This window comes from Oculina patagonica, chromosome 1, assembly GCF_052425735.1.
Source record: "Oculina patagonica isolate OP01 chromosome 1, crgOcupat, whole genome shotgun sequence".
NCBI lineage: Eukaryota > Metazoa > Cnidaria > Anthozoa > Scleractinia > Oculinidae > Oculina > Oculina patagonica.
In genome coordinates this window covers 42,907,872-42,927,346 of record NC_135758.1, presented here as the reverse complement: position 1 = coordinate 42,927,346, position 19,475 = coordinate 42,907,872, and the positions used below count along the sequence as shown (strand labels likewise).

The 19,475-nt window shown below is 37.1% G+C and overlaps 1 protein-coding gene and 1 long non-coding RNA gene across 3 annotated transcripts in view; both read right to left on the bottom strand.

Annotated features, from left to right (window-relative positions):
• Positions 1–1,695: 1,695 nt before the first annotated feature.
• LOC144647184 (octopamine receptor beta-2R-like) lies at positions 1,696–2,817 on the bottom strand. The gene has a single exon (XM_078506949.1). It carries the CDS (start codon positions 2,815–2,817, stop codon positions 1,696–1,698), a length of 1,122 nt encoding a protein of 373 aa, XP_078363075.1.
• A 12,009-nt stretch (positions 2,818–14,826) lies between these two features.
• The window catches only part of LOC144632800 (uncharacterized), a 139,543-nt gene continuing 134,894 nt past the window's right edge, over positions 14,827–19,475 (bottom strand). For both annotated transcript variants that reach the window (XR_013566946.1, XR_013566945.1), the window contains 2 exons: positions 16,095–16,174; positions 14,827–15,502 (listed from right to left, as the gene is read on the bottom strand). This is a non-coding gene — a long non-coding RNA (uncharacterized LOC144632800). The remainder of the gene's footprint in view (positions 15,503–16,094; positions 16,175–19,475) is intronic.

The following is a 19,475-nucleotide window of genomic DNA, read 5'->3' as shown; positions in this document are numbered from 1 at the left end:
TGGCGATTCAGAACTGACGCAGACAAGTCAATCAGCCGTTGTATAACACCGTTGTATAACAGTTTTCACCCTTGTTTGCTTATAGTTTAAAAACCCCTCAATAAGTCATGTTTCGTAATGTATCCCAAACCACATTAATGTGAGTCACTTGTATTGATTTAGACTGAAGATTAAAAAGTGTGTATCCATTCCGGGTATGATTTCCTGTTTTTCGTAAATTTAATCCTAGTAGTTCTGGAATCGGCAAATTATGGTAGTTGCAAAGCGAGGTTCTTTTGTTTCAGTACTACATCTCGTTTCTCGCCAGTCTTTACAACATTTCCTATTGCAGTGTACAAGGCGAGAGAAGATTACTTATAACGGAGAAGGGCAGAAAGTGTTATTATCCCAAGTATTTTCAATGATATATTGTTCACACAAACGCTACCGTGAATGCTTAATTTAAGTCAATGTTTCTCAGCTCAGATCCATTTATAAACTGTGTGAACGGTTGGGTTTGCTAAATTAATAAGCTAAGGGTTAAGAAAACACGACTTACATTATCATGACGTTTTCGCCAGATTTTTTTAAATGAAGCTTGATAATTTTTTAAGTGCTGTTTTTTTAAAGTGAATATTTTGCTTGTAGAGGACACTGTACTGAGTGTGACGCGCCTTACCGTGAGCACCCAACAAACTTAACAGAGAGCGCGAATTGATGGACGTGTACGCTTCCTCGCAAACTTGAGGACTATGCAATCTAATCTAGGCCCTTCCATGCCTCCAACGCCATCCCCATGAATAAGACAGGTGACCATTACATATCACGGTGTCAATCATAACCGACTCTACTCTCTCCTAGGCGTTTTGCTCCACCAACCCTCCACCCTTCGCGTCTAACTCCCCATCTTCTCCTCCCTCCAACATTGTCAGTATGTTTAAGGTAGGTGACCATTACATAACGCGGGGTCAACGTTAACAGCCCATCGAGCGATCGAGTGAAATTTTGGCCTAAATCTTCAGAAGCAATTCAGTTTGTTAATTTTGATCTGTTATCTTGATTGCCTCATTCACAAGATGCTTTCGATCAAATATCTCAAACCAACTTCAAACGTTCAATCAGACTCTTAGACCCGCGCTAAGTCATTCACAAAACTTAGAACTCAAACAAAAGAATGCTAATTATCTGTTTTCACTCATTTATATTCGGCTTTTTCTTTCTCAGTTTCATTAACGACTTGATTATGATATTAGGTATGTCGAAAATTTTATGTCGTATCGCAATAATTGTTATATATTTACTAAAACGTGTCGACAAACCTTGTGTTATATTTTTATATGATTAAACTAGTTCTTTGATATACATCAATGAAAGACTCCACAAGAGGGACAGAAGCACGCTGTATCATTATTATAATAATGTAAACAGAAAATATGACATAAAATACTGTCTACTACCTTTATTTGAATGGTTACACTTAAGACTTTTATTCACAGATTCAATAGTAGTAAAAAGTAGTTAAAACAACTTTCAGCTGTACTGAAACCAAAGAGTTACTCTAGGATAAGAAAAGCAAACTTTAGTGATTATGACATTACTATTTCAAGATTGAATTTGATTCCAAGGCTCCAAAGTAAATCAGAAACCAGAAACGTTAAACCAAAAAGGTTCAACAATTTGAGCTGTGTTAAAAGTATAAAAAATTTTTTAGAAAGTTCAGCCATCTTCCTCGATCAACTCTGGAATCGGAGAAAGACGACTCTGAAAGTTCAGGCTCGTTCCTCCCGCGCCACTTTGCATCCTTCCATGCTGATCTTGAATGTCGAATGCTGCTATGGGCGTTGAAGTTATGGCTTCTGTTGCGAGGGTGGCACGGAATCCTAAATCATTCATGGCAATCACGTCATTGCTGTTTCCACAAAGTCCCAATTGCCTCAACACATTCCTCACACCGGCTCGGAAATCTCTCTTGCGGATGGAGTAGATGATCGGATTACACAGCGAGCTGACAATAAAGATCGAAGACGTTAGCAGTATTACTTCGGCTGGAACGTTGGTGCTTTCAGCGAAATGGCGAAAAAAGCCAACAATATATGAGGGAAGAAAACACAGCAAAAATGCAGTGATGATGATGGTGATATTGACAGCTGCCTTCCGATCTCCCATTCTCCTTGTCAAATCCTGCTGTTGGTCATCTGAACCAGCAAGGCTTCCAATTTGGACTTGTAAGGCTTCTATTTGAATTTTCGCCGTCTTGTACACCGACCAGTTTAGGAAGACGATCACCAGAAATGGTACAAGAAAGGACGCGATAGAGGAAACCAACACGTTCCGTGCACTTGAACCACTCTGTGCGGTCCATCCTTGTTCGCAGAAGAACAATTCTGGGTTGTAATAGTACTTTCCAGCAAACCCAAGGAACGGACCAATGGAAAGAGGAATCGGGATTACCCAGATGAGAACTATCAACACCACGCTAGATTTGGTGACCGTGCCACTGTGGGTCAAGGGCGATTTGACGATCGCGCAGTATCGCTCATAAGACACCGCAAGCAGATGAAGAACAGTGTTAAGGTAACAGTACCTCGCAACAAAGGCATTAAGATGGCACATTGTATCGCCATATAGCCATCTTTCTTGCGCGAAGCTTGCGATGCGAAATGAGTTGACGAGGATTAAAAACAAACAGTCTGACACCGCGAGGCTGGCGAGAAGAATATATCGCATGACATGAAATCTTTTTTCCAAGATGATCGTGATTATTACCAGTAAATTACCAGGAAGACCGATGGCGTCGAAAATTGCGTGAAAAGCTGCAATGACTTGAGGGAAAGCCATGTTGGAATTGAAACTGCTCTCAGTGAAAATGTTTCTATATTCCTCCGCAATTCAAATAAAACCTTTAAATTTTTTGAGAGGAAATTATGAACTCGGAATTACCAATAAAACGCTTAGTATTGTTAAGAATAACAATAAACTTTTGGAAACCTTCCTACAAGGCAGATCAATGTTTAGTTTCCGCATGTCCTTCTAGTTTTGTCCCTCTAAGAAACTCCTCCGCACAGATGTACAAAACCTAGTCATATACAAAAAAAGAAAGAAAAGAAAAAAACAGCCAGACCGAAAACTGAAATACCAACTTTGCTAGCCGAATTAAACAGAATTCAAATTATAGCTGACATAAAAATCAATGATACGGGTATCTCAGAACTTGGGAATTTACCATTTCCGTCTTTGTTATTTCATTTTTTTTTTCTTTTCACGTGTATGTTTGGAGTGGAGGCTCCCCTTTTGAAACAAAATTTCAGCTTGAACATGTAAGCGATTACCTATTTCTGAAGTGTCGTTGTTTATAAGAAATCTTTATAAGAAACAACACGTTAAATTTTGTTACAAACGAAATAAACGATAGAAATAACAGATATCGGAGTTCCAAAAAAACACATGCGCTCGTCGGAATTAAATTCAATATTCATGAAAGTGAACAAAGGTAAGCAAAAAAGGAGAAAGAAAGAAGTCAAATAGGAATTAATTAAGCGCATGCATGAAATTTATTCGTACAAATGGCCTCAAAATGCCTCAAAATGCCTCTCAAAACACGAATAAATCCGTTCATCTTGTTACAGCATAAAAAAGTGGACTCAAAGTGTGCAGATAACAACTCGTGAGTTTTCTGTAAATGCTATCAGTTATGAAACTACGCTAATTAAGTCCTATTTACCTTTTCTATGACAACGTTTTTTCCATTAGCTGTAAATCTGGAGAACAATTCATGAGTTTTCTTTTGTTCACTTTTATGAAAATTCGTTTTTATCCTGACGCACGAATGTGTTTTTTGAACTCCAATATCGCTCATTGAACATGAATCTAAGGACTCTAAGAGCAATCTCGTGAATATGTAAGGGTGAATTCTCTCGCGCGTCTGCTAGTGAATTTAACACTAGTAAACGTAATACCCTGGGGAATTCCAAAAAAATGTTTACAGCCCAGTGAGGTATCGAGTTATTAATTTGCATATCTGTTTCTGTTTACTTCTAACTCGCGAGTACGCGAAAAATAAACAAACAAATGAAGGAATTCGAAAAAAGGACTGCAGTCAATTTTAAGAAGAGAAACTTCTCCAGGCTGTGGGTTTCTTGCTTTGGAAGGGCTATAAAAACCAGCCTGAGTTTACAGAGGTCACGCTTTTCTAACAACATTTAAGAATGCCGGTCTCTAAGAATAACAATCCATTTCGCGGCAAGAGGATGGAACTTCGATTTAACTTTATGTTAAAGGTAGGGTAAACAATCACTGTAATTCTCGATGAAATCCTTTTATTTTAAAGAAAAATCAAAAAAAAAACAATCAGGCGCACCAGCCTCGCTAAATACTTACTCTAAAAATTTAATAAAAACTCTAACAATCATAAAAAAAACTTCAACTACTAAAATAAAATCGGCAAAACAAAAGTCAAAAACTCCCTCAAAAAAAATTCTGAAGTCTAACACCACAAAAAAAAAAAATACGCAACTATCGCGAAAATAGGAGACTAAATTAGGGGGGTAGGCGGGCGGGATTGATGAAAAAAAAAAAAATTTGAGGAGATGTCCGCGGGGGGGTGGAAGAGGAAGATATGAAAAACGGTCTTTTTTTGGGGGGGGGGGGGAGGGATCGGTTGGGGACGTTATATCGGGATTCGTAGGTGGTCGGAGGCGGGAAATAATCCCTTCTTTCGGAGAGTTTAATTTCTATCTCCGTGAAAGAGCTATTTTTTGTGTTTACTCTGACACCAAAACCAAAAAATCTTTCAGAGGAGCGTCTGCCGACCGGCCGATTAAACAAACTCCACAAAAGCCTAAAAAAAAACTTCATCAGTGAAAAACTAACTGAAAGCGCTGCCTAAAGAGGAGCGATTTATAGGAAAATGCGATTACACGATTTAATAATATTGTTAAATAAATATTTAAGATAAATCACAGTATCGCACCCCAGAATACTTACAGGTTGACGAAGACACCGAAGACGGTCACCAGATTTTAACCGTAGGGCGAAAAAAACGATGCCCTCGCCTCGCCGGGCGGCGCGCGTTCCGCCGCCCGTCGTGGCGCGTTTGCTGGTGGTGTGGTGCACGGGCTCTCTGGCTGCGCTCATACGATTTTCGGTTTTTGCATTTTTCTTTAATAAGGAATTCAAGATTGATTTGTACGTCTAATAAAATTATGGAAATCGAGTCTCGTGTCTGCGACCGGCATTCTTAATTAGATAATGCTTGAACCTTAATGACATATTCCATCTCAAGGTCATGTTTACGGTATTATATATGTGATTTTCAATACAGTAGACCAGGGTGTCTTTTCTCAGTTTCACCTGCCTTCATTTGTTTTGATTTTCAGATGTTGCGGGGGTGTCTCTGAATCAAGCTTGTCTTCACCTGTATTGAAGAGTTTGGTAGGAAATTTCGAACAAGGAAATAAAAAAAAGACGCCTGATCCTTCAGGCCCGGTTTAAACGTCGCATTTCAAATGTGCGAATTAAATACTAATTTGGGTCGACTCAAATAATTTAACTCGTCCATCGATTTAGACGTGGATTTTAAAGAGCAAGTTTTTATGAAGTGAGAAAAAATGTAGAATCGTGGGTAAAATTTAAAAAAATTAAAAATTGGATGGAAAATTTTCCGTTTAACCCCTGCATATATTATACATGCATTCCTCATTATCTGAGTATGCACGCTAGACATTGGCGATTCCCTTGTGTACTGAATAAATGCATCAATAATCGCTACTTACTTTAACAATAAAAATGGATTTCACTGCGCCGTGTTTGATTTCCTTTCCTTTCCTCCTGATCTTCGTTTCTTTTTCCCCAGTCTTTTCTCTGCTCAATTCTTTGGCTCCATGTTTTTCTTTTTTTTCGGCCGCAGCGTATATCGAACCCTAGCCCCTTGATCACATCTGGATCTTAAGTCTTTTTCGAGTCTTTGTTCTACACCACTACACCACAGGAACTAGTTGAAAGTAACAGACCAATAATTATATTTTATTTCTGTCTTTTTTGGTAATATCTTTATACCATGATCTGTACTACCAGCCGGCACAATTTACCCAGTTTCAAAACAAAAACTGAATACGCGTATAACCAGCTTGTCTTTAGCATTGCCTTCGTGATTACCGAAGTTAGGGAGTGTTTAGATGTGAAAACTCTTACCGGCATGAGTTCGATACTAGTGTTGCAACGTGATTTCATAATGTGCTTACATGTTTACGGTCTTTTCTTTATCTCGTATTGGATGGCGAAAACTACGTATGCGTTAATAGCCGTTCAGTTCTTTATGGAGAACAATTTTATACCGAAAACGAGTGGCTGTTGATCTTTTACATGTGCTGGTGTGACTTTCGTATATCGGAACGAAAATCTCGGCCCGGTGAAACTCACACCGTTATGGCTCGTTCTGGTTCTTCCAACTTCACTCCCTCCCTCCCTCCCTGTCTCCTTCCTCTAGGGGACATAAGTTGTTGTGTGGACAGTAACATATGGTATTTTTTTTATTGATAATCTCGAAAATGCTGTACCAATCGCAATCGACTAAAACTTGTCTCTTTCTTACAAAGGGCAAAGAACTGGATTGAACAACTGACGACAAACGTTCAAGAGGAAAAAATAAAAATGTCGGTCTGACTACTTCAAACGATTTGTTTGAAAATAATAACTTCGTTGTACTCATTAAATGCAAGTGATACGGAAAAGGAAAGAAACGCAGTTAAATACGATTAAATACAGTACACCAATACTAAAATCAAATAAAGCAACAACAGAGAAGCAGTTCTCTTTCTATATACATAAACTGACGTGTATATGCATGGCTTCTGGAATATATTGATATGATATGATATATTGAGTGCTGTTTTAAGAGAGGAACAGTTAAAAACTAAGCTTTACTTCTATAAACAGGATGACACACTACATAACCAAAACAGCGGCGAGTGTCCTCGTTTTGGCTTAATTTCAAAAATCATTCAGATTTATTTTTCTCAGAAAGCTTAATGGTCACTAGTTTCCTTTGGAACGGTTCAATCTTTCAAAGTACATCGGCTGGAGCAATCTGTGCGTTTGTAGCCAAAAAAGAACGGAACATATCCAAGTATTCTTTTCTGAACCTTTTGTTTGTAAATGCGTAAATTAAGGGATTTATAAAGCTGCTAACAAATATACATATGGTTTGAATTAAGAAAACATACGTGGGAATTTTGAAATGACCATATCGATATCGTCCTAACATATTTATGAAGTTAATAGCTATAACTGGAGCCCAGCAAGCTGCAAATCCTAAAACTACAATTACAAGTGTTTTGGTAATTTTAGCCTCTTCTATGTGTGAAGAATTTCCTTGCTGTAAGTTCAATGCCACCGTATTGTTGTGATGGGATACAAACCGGAACACTTTGAAATATGCCAAGAAAATTAGCAAGCCCAAGATCACTGCACCGGCAAACCCGCCGAAGTTTATTAAATCAGCAGCAACACCCTTCTCGCGTACTAAGTATAAACAGTGAATCTGCTTTGGCTTATATATTCCACGCCCAGATAAAACGAAAAGTGAAAGTACTTGTAGCATAAAATTTATAAGCCACAATACGGATATCCCTACAGCCACATTCTTTGGCTTTACGTATTGTTGGTGTAAAGTGCGCTTCACAACGCACAAATAGCGAATTACTGCTGTACATGTCATTGTAGTCAAAGTCACACCCAATAAAACGTGAATCAGAAGCGCATTGAACGCACAAGCTTCCAGGGAAAAAAACCATCTTCCTTTGATTAAAGACGCCAGCGAGAAAGGCATGACCAAACCAGCCATCAGAACATCGCTTATCGATAAAAATAAAATAGAGATGTTGGTAGGATTGCGAAGCTGAGGCCTTCTCCAGAAAATCAAACTTGTAAGAAAGTTGCCAACAAAAGCACCAAGCATTAAAGTAAATATAATCACTGCTCCGAGAGCTATTTCCGTTGATGAACGATAGAGCATCGTTGCATTTCTAGAAGAGTTCATAACGATGAGATATGAACAACTTCAAGCTCTTTGCAACAAATTTGTAGAATTGACAGATGGTTTTGAACTGTTTATAATCAGTCGCGAACAAATTAGAATTTAATTTCATTTTCTTCCTTTTCATTCACAATGAAGTCAAATAAAACGTTGTACAAACAAAGACATACAGTGAAAGGGCTACATTTTGTGCATACGTTATTATTTCAACCTCCTGGGAAGGTTCCCACTAATAATCAAATTATACTTTTTTGCAATATGTCGAGGTAAATGCTGTTTTGTACCCATTCGAAAGTTGGTTTGATTATGAAATAACTTGGCGAAGTACATGTTTGTCAAGAATGACACGAACTAAACGGTCAGCATGTTATATGTTTATTACAAGGGTATCTAAGTCGTAAAGGGGAATATTTAATCTTGCTTTACTCATGAATTGTAGCCTACCTAGAAACTGTTTTGGAAGCAATACTCCGACTGACATTGAGGTCGTAGCACAAGGAAGGTCTTTCTAAGTTAGTTAATTTATCGTGGTCAATAAATTTTCTTCAAAAGGCATTATTTATTACTGTAAGCGTCATACTGGCTGATAGAAAAATTACATTTCTTTTAATTAAAAGTAAGGTTTTTCAATATCTTAATATACTGTTCCTACTCTGTGAGTCTTTTTCTTAAATACATGATCTCCTTTGATGAGTCTTGAAACAGTTTACTTAGTTAAGGATACAACAATAGAAAAACATCTGGACTTTTCTCAGCCACACAAAGTACACAAGATTTAATCTATGTCGACCTAGCACGCTTGCTTTTTTCCGAAAGTGATAATATTGGATTTTCCTTAGTAAAATAATGCACGCTGCAATAATAAAAACATATAACAACCTTGATAAATATAGAAAGATAGTAAATTTTGAGCTCGGCAGTGAAATAAGAAAATAACCGTTCGTTTGCGGTGTAATCTCATTTGCGTGCAGCGGAATACAACGGGCGTGTCGTCAATTATATACATGTATTGTTTTCCAACATTAACGATCTTATACTCGATGCGCTTGAGAAAACTCAAAAATAAAAGCATATTATTTTCGCTTAAAAACTTGTTCTAAGCAGAAACATTTGCAGTTTTATCTTCCATCACCACCACATTTCTACCGTTTCACCACCACCACGGCCACCACAGTTCTATTCTTATAACTTCTCCACCCTCACTACCACCATCACCACAATTCTATTCTTTAACTCCTCCTAAGATCCAACGCCACCACTATTACCGCCGCCGCCATAACCACAACTATCACCCATCGGCGCTATATCGCCCGTTCATAGATCTAACACGGACCCCACATGAACCTCACATTGCCGTACGTCGACCCGACATCGACCCCACATCGACCTGACACCGACCCGACGTCGATCCCACATCGACCCTAAATCAAACTCACATCGACCCCACATCAACATCACACAACATCGCCCTCAGACTTACCCTTCATAAACTTCACATCAACCCTGTAGGTAGTGGTGGAGGCATTGGTGGTGGTGATATAGGTGATGGTGATGATTAGGGTTGTGGTGGAGGAGTTAAAATAGTTGTGGTGGTGGTGCTGGCGGCGAAACAATAAAGAAATAGTGAAACAATAGAAGTTTTGCAAACGTTGTTTGCTTAGGAGTCTCAGAAAAATTTTGTATCAGCTGGTTCTCCTTGACTTTTGAAAGACTCCGGTCCTTAGTTTGCCAGTTCAATGTGGTTGACAGGTAAAATGTGTTAACCTCCCAGTTGAATAAGTATAAGGATAGGTACACTTATTCAAGTGGGACAAATAATCTCAAAAGATGCCGTTATATGTTATGAATTTTTGTCATCTCGGAATGGATTGGTCAAACAAAGACTGTCACTTTGTTAGTGATAGGACTATCCTGTATTGGAAAAAATTGTAGTGAAAAAAAAGTTTTAAAGACGTCTCGGCACAATAAACACTTATTAACTTGGCGTTTGCTTTGTCTTTTTTTTTGTTAGGTTATTTGCCGATTTTCCTGTACTGTATATTTCGTGATTTGAATGACAGTGAGGAGGAGATAAAGCAGCAGATACTGTGGAACATTTTGATAACGACAACGATAGAGATTGTGACGATGAGGAAACCGACAAAGAAGAAGTTGGTAGGTGATATTCTCCTTACTACCAAATCAGGACGCATGGAAAGGAGAACATCTAAATTATGGACTTCACTAAAACACGATGTTTTGACAAAACGATTTACCATAAGGTTTCAAAGGTAACAATTTTCCAAAGTAGCGACCCCCCGGAAGCAGCAACACAATTTCACGGTTGTTTATAGATACCCCAGAAGAATTAAATCTCCGAAAGTAAAGACCTTGCGATTAGTGGCATCAAATAAAACTTGACTTGGGATGAGAAACAATGGAAATAACAGTAAATGAGGCAACTCCTCGAAAATTGTGACCCGCCTGCCCAATCCTTAAGTAACGAGGGTCGTTACTTTTGGATTTTTTTTTTTTGAAAAAGAAGGTAACATATGCTTTGTTTGTAATGTACTGTTTCGTACATGTTGGGGGTAGGCCCCTTTTCAGAAATCAATCTGTGGGAGGGCCAATAATGCACGCTGCAAGGGTCAAACTTTTTCTGAACTTAGGAGCCCTCCCCTCCCGTAACATATCAAGCGTTTCTTAGACAAAATTTTGCCAAGTGCGATCTTACAATTGGCCTGCTACTAACGCATGTGGCTAAATAGTTCAGCTGGTGGAGCATTAAGTGACGCGAAGGTCATGAGTAGTCGGATCTGCTGAGCGACAAATTCATGATTTGAAATCTATTTGCCCAATTAGCAGACCTTTGATAATCAACGCAGTACAGCAAACCAATATAACAATAAAGCTTGTTTCAATGCCTGCGTCTCTGTTAAATTAATTTCACGTGCTGCAAAGTGTAAAAAATGGGTTACCTAATCAAAGAAATGCTTTTCATCCGCAAGCTGCGACCAATCCTTAACGTGCAAACGGACTCTGTCCGTGCAACAGTATTCAGTTAGGAGTTTTTGCTTTATGCAAATTTAGAAACTCTTTATTATAAACGACTTCACGGTGTAGCGCCTAGCTATCTAAGCCGGCGACACACTTGGCGATTTTATTCGCCAATCGCAGCGATCGGCGAAAATCGCCAAGTGTGCCTGGTGCAGTGATTGCGATTTTCGCCAATCGCCGCGACCGGCGTATAAAATCGCCGATATCTAGCATGTCAGATATCGGCGATTTTATTCGCCGATCGCTGGCGATCAAATTCGCCGCGATCGGCGAATAAAATCGCCAAGTGTGTCGCCTGCTTATAAGGACCTAGTCTCTGTCTTACCGGCCTCACATTATCAACTACGCCGTAACAATAGTGGTATATTGTTAGAAAGACCTCGGCTGAAAACGAAAAAGACTTTGGGAGATCGCGCGTTTTTGATAGCTGCCCCATTCTTATGGAACAGTCTTCCTCTGCCAATAAGACAGGAAACATCCATCGAGTCTTTTAAACGTTCTGTTAAAACATATTTATTTAGAAAGGCTTTTAGTTAGATTTGTTATTCATTTGATTTAATATTGCGATTCTTAAATTTTACTATTGTAACTTTTTTTAATTTAGTTTAATAATAATTATTGTAATGCGCTTTTGAATATTTTTATAGAAAAAGCGCAATATAAGAATTAAATATTATTATTATTATTATTATTATTATTATTATTATTATATTTAATTTTACTTTAGTCTTGAGAATGGCGTCAAGATGATGCCGAAATGTTGACTACTTACGATTATTTTCACATGTATGTGCTTTACAAAAGCTTTTTATGAACAATTAATATGTTTTGGTATCTGCCGAAGTCGGATTTACTGGTATCACATGTTGTAATGGCCCGTTAAGTGTTAAGGTTTGGTTTCAAGATAAACCTGTCAATATTGGTAGAAACAGTTTTTCAGGAGCCGGAGATCTAGAGATCATATCATAAATTAAATCGCTCTGAACATATGTGGGCAAAATAGCCCTAGGGCAGCGCATCGATACTACGGAGATCGTGTGTTGAAATCTGGAGTCAGTTCTGATAAAAATTCGCAGAAACAATTATTGTTCAAAATCGGTTTACTTTATTGCTATTACATCTCTCAAAACAGTTACTAGCGGTTATCTTAGTGCAGACGATATCAAGTGCCAATGTATGTTATTGGTCTAACTATTCTAACTTATCAAAACATTTTTCTAATATTGGAATATATTTGCCCTGATGGGAAGGTTAAGTGCAAAGGCTACATGTATAACGAATTGTATTAAGTACAGTGAAATCCTTGGTTTCTTGTTTCTCTCGATAACACAACCCAAAAGTCAATTCCTTTTTATTTTATTCACACAGTCGAACACTGCAATTTTATCTTCGCGATCGTGTTTTCTTGAACAACACGATTTTTCAAACCAATTTTCGTTTCCATTGGCGTTTCGAGAAATCAGGATTCCGCTGTACCTAAATAAATATTATTTTACATTTTTCTGTCATAGCTTTGCTGTTATTCTCGTTTCTCCTTCCCAGCCTTAACACCTCTGCTATACGCGAGTCACACTGAGTGGTTGCGAGGATAGAGGACACTGGCGCAGTTTTAAGGGTCAAGGTAGTTTCTATATTTGTAACCTTTAAAGTGTGTCCTAAATAAATTTAAAAAAAAATGATATGTGTATTCATTAAAAAATATAAACAATTGATCAAGATTAACAACGAAATTGTCGACTAAAAGTTTTGGTCCAAATGGTTCAAACGAAATATGCCAATGAAAATTTAGATCCCAAAAAGCATTTCAAACTTTAGTTTCAAATTTCCTCTGTTGAAGCGACTTGGGCGCCTTTAGGTAACAAACAACGTAGCAATTCAAAATACTCCTTCCTAAACCTTTTGTTTGTAAATGCGTAAATGAAAGGATTTATTGCGCTACTAGCAAATATACATATGGTCTGAAATAGGAATACAAACGTGGGCATTCTGAAGTGATGATTTTGGTATCTTCCGAGGATATCGATGAAGAAGATTGCTATCACTGGAGCCCAGCAAGCTGCAAATCCTAAAACTACAATTACAAGTGTTTTTGTAATTTTAGCTTCTTCTATGTGTAAAGGATTTCCCTGCTGTAAGTTCGATGCCAACGTATGGTTGTGATGGGATACAAACCGAAAAACTTTAAAATATGCCAAGAAAATTAGCAAGCCCAAGATGGCTGCACCGACAAAACCGCTGAAGTTTATTGCGTTACCAGCATCCTTTTCAAGAAAATAGTAAAAGCAGTAAATAGTTTTTGGATTGTAGATTCCACGCCCAGATGAGACGACAAGTGAAATTACTTGTAGAATAAAAATTAAAAGCCACAATGCAGATATCCCAACAGCAACAATCTTTGGCTTTGCATATTGGTGATGTAAAGTACGCTTCACGACGCACAAGTAGCGGATTACTGCTGTACAGGCCATTGTAATCAAGGAAACACCCAATAAAAAATTAATGAGTAACGCGTTGAACGTACAAGCTTCTGAGGAAAATAACCATCTTCCTTTGATTAAAGATGCCAGCGAGAAAGGCATGACCAAACCAGCCATCAGAACATCGCTTATCGATAAAAATAGAATGGAGATGTTAGTAGAATTGCGAAGGCGAGGTCTTCTCCAGAAAATCAAACTTGTAAGCAGGTTACCAACAAAAGCACCAAGCATTAAAATAAATAAAATTACTGCTCCAACAGCTATTTCCGTTGTTGAACGATGGAGCATCGCTACATTTCTAGACGAATTCATAACGATGACAGATGAGCAGCTTTGAGCTTTACAATTTATACTGAATGTTACAGCAAGTTTGTAACATTGACAGATGGTAATGAACTTTTTATTATCAGCCGGGAACAAATTAAAATTTAATTTAATTTTCTTCCTGTTCATTCATGATGTCAAAAACTAATAACGTTGTATTAACAAAGAAGTATAGTGAAAGAGCTGCATTTGTATACGTGATTATTTCAACCTCCTGGGAAGGGTTATTGCTAATAATAAAGCTATCCCATTTTTTACCTTATGTTGGGGTAAAATATACCTTAATGCCGTTTTTGTACCCATTCAAAGGTTGGGTGGAAATAACATGGCGAGGCATCTGCTTGTCAAGAACGACGCGAACTAAACTGTCAGCATGTTATTTGTTAATTACAAGGTTGTCTAAGACGTAAGAGAAAATATTTAACTTTGCTTCGCCTATGGATTGTAGCCTAACTAAGAATTGTTTTAAAAGCGAAACTAAGACTGACATTCAGAACTAGCACAAGGAAAGTTTTTCTAAGTTAGTAATATTTTATGTGGTTAATTAATTTTTTTCTTCAAAAGGCATTATTTATTCTTGCAAGCGTCATACTGGCTGTTTGAAAAATTGCATCTCTTTAAATTGAAAGTAGGGTTTGTCAATATCTAAATATACTGTTCCCCTTTGATGAGTCTTGTAGCAATTAATTTAGTTAAGGGTACAACAAAAAGCAAAACATGTGGACTTTTCTCAGCCACACAAAGCACACTTGACCTAGTACACTTACTTTTTCCATCAAGAGTGATCCAGAATGATTAATATTGGATTTGCCTTAGGAAAATAATGCACGCTGCAATTATAACAACACATAGCAGCCTTGATAAATTAAAAAAAGATGGTAATTTTTTAGCTTTTTTTGTAATACTGTTGTAATTCTTTTTTGCCTAAAACAGTAATAAAGTCTATTATTATTATTATTATTATTATTACAAGTGAAACCGATAAAAACAATATATAATTATATATTCCATAGAAAACAGGTAAATGTGAAAAGGTTAAAAAAAAATAGATTAGTGTGTATCAATCTGCAGCTTACTTTTATAAGCAAATGCCTACATTGTGCGGTTCCAGAAAATTCCATACTCACCCCAAGGATGGTCAATGGAAATTCCGAAGGGGAGGGAGGTCGCAATAGCCCAAATTTTTAAAAGAAAATATGAAGCTAAACTGAAAGTTCCAGGGGGTCGGAAGGGTCAAAACCAAAGAACCATCCTTGGGGTAGGTATGGATATTTTTTGTAACCACACATTATAATTAAACCATTACACCATTGAAGACACTTTAGCCTGTGCTGGAGTAAATTTATGGTCTGCGATAATAATTTCATAAATTATCTGTAATTTCATTATTTTTATTGAAACAAAATATTTTTGTCATGAACCCCAGAATGGTTTTAAAACTTACATGTAATAAAGTGTCAGTATTCACATGTAGCCTTATTGGGTTCTGGGATGTTCATATTACATAAATAGCTATAAATGTCACTAAAGTATATTCAGGTTTAAACTGGCAACATGTGGGAATCAATCATGTGACAATTTTATTACATTAACACAATGTGTATTTTTGAGTTCATTTTGACTAAGAGGAATGTCATTGCACTCTTCAAGTCACCTGTAAATAGAAACAAAACAACAAAAACTATTTATTTTGATGGAATTGCTATTTTTCCAGCATGCAGACTGTATATTAAATGGCCTTTTCATTGTGTGAAAAAAAAACTGACTGCTTTCATGTTGGGCTAGTGGATTCAATAATTTTTTCCACTTGCTAGATATCCAAATGACATTTATGGATTTTTATTTTTTGTTGTTGATCTTTCCAGAGAAACATGGGACTTTGGGTAAGCATATAATGGTTTCACCTTGCCCAGTCTATCTGGGTCAGGCCAGGAAGAAATCAATTTTCTTTGCACCCTTCCTTTCATTAATCATAATTCTGCAGAAAAAATGTCAGGCTTCATTTGAATTTTTTACATTGCTAGCAGTAGTTTGAAATGCTACTGAAGGCCATCCAACAACTGAAAATACATGCCTTAAAAAAATGTCAAACAGCTCTTTTATAAAGTAGGCAAATGTCTGGTGAAAAAGTAGATCTTGAATGTCTCAGGTAATGAATGTGTGTAGAGAGGAGGATGGGAATTGCTGAGATTGGCTGTAGAGATCAATAACCACCTGGACTTGTTATAATCCATAGTTTAACTCACCAGTAATTCAGAAAGTCCTCAGTTCTGAATTCTGTAAATCCTGTTTACACATTAGGCATTCCATTAATCCCACAAATTACCTGTATACCACAAAATGCAAAAAAAACCCGTAAATCTATGTCTGGCAATACAATACACATCATGGAAAGATACAAATTTAAACTTAAGAAATGGTCTAATTTATCACACATGGCCCAAAGAGGCAAATGTAATTTTTCTTTGCGGCCTGAAATGACCACTTGGTCAATATTTTGACAAACATTTCGTCACGTATAAATAATGAAAGGATGTAGTCCGGCGGCTTAGCTCGAAATTTTACTTGAATTGTGCACTTTTTGAAAGTGGTCACCAACAGAAACTTTTTCAGATATAGTGCCAAGCCCGAAAAACACCGGTTTCCATGGAAACCTTAATTTATTAACCCTATTCAGACCGAGCTTTTTTGGATCTTTTCAGACCTCCGTAACTTACAGAATATTTAAGCAATCACAATGAAACTTAAGGAATATATAGTATGTTCAAACTCCTATCTTTTGGTATACGTCACATTTAAAGATGACGTTACATGACGTGACAATTACATCATAATGTTAAAACAGCCGCCATCTTGGATCCGCCATTTTGGATTTCAATTTTTTTTCCAAAACGTCATAAAACCGCCCAAAATTACTGCAAAGTACTCAAAATAAAAAAAAAACTGTGCTTAAAAACCGTAAAAGGATGAAAATAATTGCATCAAAATTATTTTTCATTAATAGAAACACGAAAATTACAAAATTGGGAAAACATGCCTGTCAAAATGCCGTTGCTATGGTGACGTCAAGTTCCTGACACAACAACTCACCCTACCAAATTATTTCCAGATAAACTTTAGATGATCTCACAAAGTTTGGTAGCGTTTGGGTGAATCTTGAAAAAGTTATAAGCGTTCAAAGTCAGCGAGGGCACGTTCCGTCCCTCCCAGTCTGGATAGGGTTAAAATCAATGAAATTTCGTGAAATATTTGTTTGTCCTGGTTTATAGACAAGTACTATTATGCCAATTAGTGATACCAAGTCGCACGTACAAAATTTAGAATGAAATACTGTAATTTAGACTGTTCACAGCCCTATATTTTCCTTTTTTCCTTCTGTTAGCGAACGGTTCACCAATCGAGAGACCTGGACGCTAGCGCAAAACGAAAGACGCGAGGGAGCAGAGGGCGGGGAACGAAAAATCTTTTTCCATGCAATAATTTCCTATTAAATTGTTGGTATCAAACAGATGGTAAAAAATAACAATTGTAAGCCTAATTAAAAGCATTGATATATGTATTTATGAATAAAAATCAACAATAAAAGGTTTATAAAAGTACAAGAAGAAATACTTTTTGGGGAAGGGGCAGGGGGGCCTCTCGGCTGAAAATTTCATTGCTGTTTACTAGCTGAAAATAGGAAATTAGCGTTGGCACTATATCAAGAATTGATTAGTATGCGAATGCTTGTAATCCTGCAAAGTTTGGTGCTTGTATCAAAAATCGCACAATTCAGGAGCTAAGCCGCCGGACTAATGCGATTCTTATTAGTTTGAAGTAGCTTAACATGCAGATGACAAATATAAATAACAATTACATGCCTCGACGAACTGAGTGACATTACTTATGATACTATCTCCTCAAAATCTACAAGATCTATTTTTTTATCGCCGAGCTCGGCTTTATTTCCAGTTAGCTAAGTGTTAGCACGATTCTATCTTTAGCACTTTTATAAATCTTCACATAAACGCCGAAGACATAAGCTTAAGCCAGTCTTCAAAATAAAATTATAGTACAATGAGAAACGCTTACCTCAGGTCACTGTAAGTTTCTGTTAGAAATGTTTGCGAAAAGCTTCCACCGTTTCTCCTCATTCCATATTCTTCTTTATCGGGAATACAAATAAAGGATATTGCATACCCATTGTTTGGGGATGAGTTTGCGCGTTAAGGTCAAATTGTCCGAAAAGATGGACCGTGGAGGGAGAATAAGACCCAGGAAATGACATTATAACATATGACGTGAAGTAGATAGAAAATTAGATAACAATAAAAAATAGGCCTGTAGTTTATACATGTGACTACTGCTACCACGTCGACTGTTGAAAGAAGTTTATAGTCTGTGACTCATGGAATGTAGCATTTTTGTGTCATTGTTTTATTAATTAAGGTACAACATGTTCACTTTGTAAAGGTAGCTTATTCCACTGTGATCGCAAAGTTACAAACACATTGGGCAACAAGTTACAATTAAAATGGCATTATTTAAAAACACCGATATATGATTGTTGTAGTGTTAAAAAGAAAATTATTCACCTACCGTAATGATTCGATTTTGCGCCCTCCTTCAAATAAGCGCCCCTTCCGAATAAGCGCACCCCTTCGAATGTGTTTTTGTCAATAAGCGCCCCTATTCCAATTAGCGCCCCCGTTCTAGTAATCGTCACCATTCTTATAGCCCGTTATAGCCCGTTATAAGCGCCCCTATTCTAATAAGCGCCTCTATTGCGGATAACTGACTCTACTGAAGTGATCGACGTCGAAAAGATAAACTCATGAACATTCACCATATCGTACATGTATATATTAACTGCAAAAAGGAAGAATTATTTCAAAAGTAACTAAAGTTTCAACAATTTGTTACTGTTACAGTTTCTGTTTTTGTTAGTTATCTTAATATTTCTTAAAGTTTTGTTTCAAACATTTGGTTCTTTCTCAAAAAATTAAATAAGCGCCCTGTCCCGAATAAGTGCCCTGTCTCGAATTAGCGCACTCCCTTGAGGTGCCAAAAGTAAATAAGCGCCCCCTGCGCTAAATCGAATCATTACGGTATTTAAAACCTTTCAAACTATTCAAACTATTTTTACTTACAAAAAACAACTAGGTGATTCTTTTTATAAATCACTGCATATAAGAGAAATCGATGTCCTTAGGTATTATGGTGAAAATCATCTAATCTATCTCGTTGTTCTTGTATGTTAGTTTCGATATTATTATACTTAAAGGTAATACTACGTACCTATCTATGGGAAATGTATGAAAATTGTTTTTGCCTCCAGTGCTAGGAACTGCCATTGCCAACTGGGGCAACCTGTGAAGCTGAAGGACACAGGACACCAAGCAGTTCAAAATATTGCTTCCTGAACAGTTTGTTTGTAAATCCATAAATGCAATGATTTATTGCGCTGCTGGCAAATACACATATGGTCTGAAGTAGGAAAAAAAGTTCGGCATTCTGAATTGTTTAAATTGGGAGTCTGCCAATAAACTGGATAACTAATGCTGGAGCCCAGCAAAATACGAAGCCTAAAACTACAATAACAATTGTTTTGGTAATTTTAGCTTCTTCTGTGTGCGAAGTACTTGGTT

Coding starts and splice junctions, on each gene's coding strand:
- LOC144647184 (XM_078506949.1), bottom strand. CDS start 2,817: ATGGCTTTCCCTCAAGTCATTGCAGCTTTTCACGCAATTTTCGACGCC.